General features: G+C 38.3%; 1 protein-coding gene across 1 annotated transcript in view; it reads right to left on the reverse strand.

The window, feature by feature from the left end:
• Nucleotides 1–3202: 3202 nt before the first annotated feature.
• Nucleotides 3203–5964, reverse strand: part of LOC103774311 (tyrosine-protein phosphatase non-receptor type 21-like) — a 5878-nt gene continuing 3116 nt past the window's right edge. Inside the window, exons 3-6 of the mRNA XM_008941703.1 lie at nucleotides 5398–5526; nucleotides 4890–5124; nucleotides 4182–4342; nucleotides 3203–3331 (exon numbers count right to left, since the gene is read on the reverse strand). Coding sequence (XP_008939951.1) covers nucleotides 3203–3331; nucleotides 4182–4342; nucleotides 4890–5124; nucleotides 5398–5526 — 654 coding nt within the window. The remainder of the gene's footprint in view (nucleotides 3332–4181; nucleotides 4343–4889; nucleotides 5125–5397; nucleotides 5527–5964) is intronic.

Raw genomic sequence — 5964 nt, forward strand, 5'->3', positions numbered from 1 at the left:
CATACAACTTTTCTTACTAAAAAAAAAAAGCAAGCTCAAATCTTGCATAATAATCTGGTTTCATCCCCATAAAAAATAGAAGCACATTTGGCAATATGGACAGTCTTATAGTGAAATTTTAAGCTTTTGACAAATAAAGCCACCTCTGACCTGCACTGTGACTGGATTTAGACAGCAGATGTTCTTAAAACGCCCAGCACTTCATGAAGGGCTCAACACAAACACATGTAAAAAAGCATCCCTTTTCAAGATTCAGAACAAAGTGCTAAAACCTGAATTTTCTTTTAAAAGTTAACTGAAAATCTAAACAATGGTTTTAAAATTAGTTCTGTTACAGGAGGTTTTGAAGTTTATTTTAATTTGGTATCTTTAGAAGAGAAACTGCACATTTTCAGTGCTCACTTGGAGCCATATGTTTACATACAAAAGCAAGCCTGCTGTCTTCAGTAGGAAAACTGCCAGAAAGTCAAGTTTATAAATGCAGAAACAGACTGCTGATGGACAGAACTGAAAGCTGAAGTGGAGGAGGTAGCTATGTTATTCTTAAAAAAACATCACAAACTAAGACTGTGACTACCTGATTAGAGACCAACTGCTTTTAAAAGTGATCACAGCTTCTTTCAGCAAAACTGAAAAGAAAGCCAAAAGACACACATTTCCTCACCCACCTCAGATAATCCCTAAATTTTTGATTAAATTGCTTGTTTTAACTGCTCCTTTTAATGCCTCACAGCTGATGTTCTGTCCCAGTAACTGCTGAACAGCTAAAAATTGTTGCTTGACGTTGTTGTATGTAATTTCATTAAAAGCTGCATGTATCAGGTTGTGAAGCTCACAGCCCAAAGTTAAGAAATGGAAATGGTACAAGCTACATTTCAGAGTATACTTTCCCGTTCAAAAATATTTCTGAAGGCATAAATGAACTGTGGCAAAAAGTAGCAAGGGTTTTAGAACACAGTATGATACAAGGAGCAAAGTATGTTTGTTTCTTTCAACGCTTTTGTTTACACAGATATGTCAAATTGGTTTGTTTGCAAGATCCATATAAAAAGAATCAGTCTTCAGTAGCTGGTTTTCTCTAGACTTTCAGTTTTACATCTGGCAGTTAATACTTCCTAGGCACCTTATAGTTACAAAAAAGAACTTCCCCCCCCGCCTCCGTCTGAAATATCCAAACTTAGTTTTACTCAGACTAGAACAATTCAGACTGCCTGAAAGCAGACCAAATGCACTAGCTTAATATAGCTTACTTTAAAGTAATACATTTTGTATAGAATGACATATTAGCACAATTTTATCTGAACCATGTGTTTTTCTTTGTGGAAGTAGCTTATAACAGAAAATATTGAGGCAACCTATTTATTATTCTTAATTAATGTTTTGGGAGACAATTATTGTTTTGAAGGGGTTTTAATTATTCTTAAGTTTCCAAACCTTTGTTATAGCTAAGAAAAATAACAATTTCACCAGTGATAAAAATGGCTTTCAGTCTCATTTTGTTTTGCTAAGCAGGTATCAAATGGACACTGAAACATGCCTACAGAATGGTCCACCATATGGGTTTTTTTTTTTTTTACACTATATCAGATATCTACAAAACAATATCTCACTTTTGAATGGGGATTTTCAGCTTGGTATCTCAAAACACTTGAAAAGGCAGGTAAAGCCACACTGTCCCCATTTGAAAATCACACAGAGAAGATTTAAGGATACCGTCATTAGACCAGACCCACAGGACAAAACAGAAACTAAAAGATACAACTCATCTTCAGGTCCACATCACAGCCACTGACGCAGCCATCTACACAGCTGCTAACATACCCACATCTCCAGTGTTACCTCTGAGAGCTCTTACATTCTGCAGATCTCCTCAGACTGCTTCTGTGGGTATTCTCCATTGCCATGCTGCACAGCATTAGCAAAACCTGTTCCAGTATCAACAAAATGATCTGCAGGATTCTACAGAAACTTCTGGTGCTTGAAAGGCTTTCCTGCCTGTGAACATGAACATTTTTAATGGTCACCTTTGCACTGTGTAAACCAGCAATCGTAGCTGCCACACCTCCTCCATTACGTTGCACACAATCCCACTTCTCCACTATGCAACTTCTTACTCCAGTTTTGGTTCACTCACTTCACCAACTTAAAAGGCTCTTCCTAAAATAACAGGTTAATAATGGTATATTACCATATGAAAGAATGCATGACTATAGTTTAACTACATAAATAACAAAGCAAAAAAAAAAGTGCTTAAACATTTGCATCCACTTTGATTTCAGCCAGTAAAATCAAACTGTCCTCTAAATATAGGAGTAATACTGAATATGTCCTTTCTCTCATCCATTTGCTTCCAGTAACCTTGTAGCTAATCAGAACATTTTTTTCCTGCTTCTTACAGGTAAACATCCCCTCCTCAAATGGAAGTTACTGACAATTAACATCATCTTTCACTTGTTAGTTCTATTATATGGCACTACAACTAACTCCTAATAAACTTCCCCAAGTAATTTCTGCATTATTTTTGAAAAGTTACTCCAAACACTATCACCCTTCTCCTTGGAAAAGATTTTAAATGTTTTGGGTTGTGGTATTTTGTTTTTTTTTCCTAATTAGAAAATGCTGATTATAAAAATAATTGTCTTTAAAGCAATAGCTTAAAATATCTAAGAGCTCCTAATTTTGCTGAGTAAACCAGAGGAACCTAAAAGGTCATTTAAAAAAATATAGACGTATTGTTCTAAATATAAAATTGAAAGCAGAATGAAACTGCACAAGACCTTGACATTCCCAAGGAGCAGGTTTCTCACCCCATGCCTATCTAAAGATTTCAGCTTTTGCAGGGTTAACAATTCTGTTTTAAAAAATAATGTGAGTAAAATTGTGCCGTGTACTTCCATTCCACAAGATACTTATTTTGCCCAGAGTAACACCACTCCAAAGAACATATGCAAGTACTACAGACCAGTACAAGTGAAACCATTCCCTAATATAACTTCAGCTGAACACAGGAAGAATTTAGCCCAGCAAAGACCCTGCTTTGCAGGGACTGTTACACTGACTCGTGTTGAAGCCACATACCAGCCCTACACGGTAACTGTGTGATTCATCATATGAAGAAAACACCAGTGAGAGCAGCTCTGCCTGGACAATTGTGGTTTTATTTCTGTAACCTCTTGCAGTGTCCCTTAGGAAGTGGCAGGGATTATATAAGTCTAGAACTTTTGAGAAACTGAATGAGAACTCCATAGACGAAAGTGTACTGTGACAGCGTCTGCACCATCATCATTCTCTGGTGCCTCAACATGTCCAGCACTCGGGGGATGTCCAGCATCTGGAAGAAGAGAACAGACCATTACAAGTGACTGGTGAGCAAGGAGACTGGCTTACATTTTCTCAACAGGCATTTCAGAGCACTACCAGTGATCTAATTTCAGCTCTGACAATTCGTTGCCCACACCTGCAGTATGGGCTGCACTACACCACTGACCACGCCTACCTCCTCATCTGTGAAATATGCATTACCTTACAACTTGGGGTTCTGTTACAGCTCATGGGGTATATGGGTCTTCACAGATCTAACAGCTGCAAGCCTGCCACAGTGTTAGGACAGGGATGCACAATGAAACAATCAGTCTGTGAAGTCTCAGCCATCATCTTATAATATTAACTGACACTTTACAGCTGTTCACTTCTGGCCAAAAGCTGACAAGAGCAGGTTTTATTAAACTATCACTTTGTGCTCTGCTGAGACTAATACAGCAAATACACTACACTTAGGAACAAAATATTTAACAACAAGCATAGAGACTGATTACAAAGCATGTTTTTGAATATTATCCATTAAAACCAAGGCCTGAAGTATAAGTTCTAAAGTCAGAGTGAAATCCTGAAATAAGCTTACCAGCCTAGGGCATACCTTGTTCCACTCAGCGACTCAACACCTTATGGAGTCAAGAACCCAAATGAACATTCCAGCACCCAGTGTGTAAGTGGGCAACTCTAAAAGATTATTAACTTCTGTTGAATTACCAAGAGCTCTTTCAACCATCATTGTAAGACCTCTTCCAGAGGCCACGTCTCAGGAAAGCTCAGATGAACAGCCATAAAACATTTATTAGGCAGGTTATTTACGTTTCTACTACCTAATATAATTGAAAGCATGAGAAAGAAAGAGAGATCACCTCATTGTGTTCCAAGCAGGCAATCATGATCTCTGACAGTATGACCACTCCTGTTCGTCCCACACCTGCACTGCAATGCACCAGTACGGGCGGATTAGTGTTTTTAGGATCCGCAGTGCTGTTCGTATGGCGCCGCACTGACTGTATCTCTTCCAGGTATGCTATTAAGTTCAACAAGATAAGAATAATAAATTGAGGAGATGAAGCCCCATAAGCCATGCTATTACACTGTATGACCACCAGGAAAGTAGTCATTGAACAGATGACATCCCACAGAAACATGATGCACTGTAAATCACAAGTCATATTCCAACCAAAGCAATACAGATCTATAAAAACCATCTAAGTTTCATACAGCTTTCCTTGCCTTGTTCCCCTATGCCCAATAAAGGCAGATAATTGACATCTTGCTTCTGCTGGGGCATACTTAAATGTGTAGTATGTGATGTTATGATGTTTTAATCTATATGAACTCTTAATAAATTCAATATTTGGCTTTAGACATAAACAGTCACTTTAACAAACTGGCAGATATATTCCTGCCAAAAATATAATTCAGTATCTCCTGCTGATATGAAGAAACCTTTTATAGCAGAATGCTTGGCCTACTTATCAAAAGCTAATTCACATATAGCAATCATTTTAGGAGGTATTAAAAAAGGAAAAAAAAATTCCAACCCCAAAACAAAGCTATTAAATACAACTTACAGAGAAATCCCTTTAAATCCTCTGGACAGCCATGCTCTGGCCAGTCAGTGTACTGCAGATGCCAAACTGTTCTTTCCTGTCCTGTGAGAAGATGTTTGATCTTCAAACCTGTAGTCGCATAGCAGCCTGAGTCAGTGCGGAATCGTGTGGTAATCTTAAATCTTCCATACGTTACTGTGTTGTGTCTTGAACCAAGACGTGGCCAGTATCTGAAGCTTTTTTCTCGCCCACTCTCCTTAAAAGTAAAACACTTGCTTAACAAGACGCAGGAGAACACTGATACAGCTAATGCTCCTGTAACACTGCACCCCTCCTCCATTAAGAACTACCACAGTGTTATGGTTTCTTACAGAGTAAACCAACTTTCCAGCAGAGGAGTTTGCAAATTTACCTCTTTCTGCCAAGGAACACAAGACAGAATGGCAAAGAGGTCACTAGATATTTATCTCTGGTGATAACAAAATCATTGTTGAATTTCTGGGAGAAACCTTATTCAGTTTATACTCACTTCCTCTGCGGTCACCATAGCTATAATGGCAATCCCTTGTTCCCAGATCATCTGCCAGAAATCCTGACATGTATTCTGCAAAGGGCCCTGTGTAGCAATGTAATCCCACTCTATGCCACTAACAGAGATCTGTAAAAAGAAAGGCATTAGATTAGTAATTACTGAAAACTCCCTTTTGTCAGGTCTTCAGTCAGCCACATTTGAAGATGTACAAACTGAAAAAAAGACAGTAACACTGCAGAATTCTAATCTGAGAGTACAAAAGAGGAAGAAATAATAAGGACTAACACTGCAGTTCAAAAATATCATAATTAATGCAAAGGATCCCAGTATGTTATAAAGCTATTTGCCTCCTTAACTCTGGGAAAAATGGACATGCCGTCTGTTTGTATCCATCCACAAAGACAAGACAGACAGAAAGGAGACAGTACATCAGTACAGAAGTGAAATGCAGATGACTTCTCCAATAATTAACCCTCCATTATTCCAGGTAATGAGGAAAACCAGTTCCCTTCTTTCCCCCAAAAAAACCTCTGGGGAAGAAGGGAACGAGAGAGAGAGAAAGCA

Source organism: Merops nubicus, unplaced genomic scaffold (genome assembly GCF_000691845.1).
Source record: "Merops nubicus isolate BGI_N331 unplaced genomic scaffold, ASM69184v1 scaffold9656, whole genome shotgun sequence".
NCBI lineage: Eukaryota > Metazoa > Chordata > Aves > Coraciiformes > Meropidae > Merops > Merops nubicus.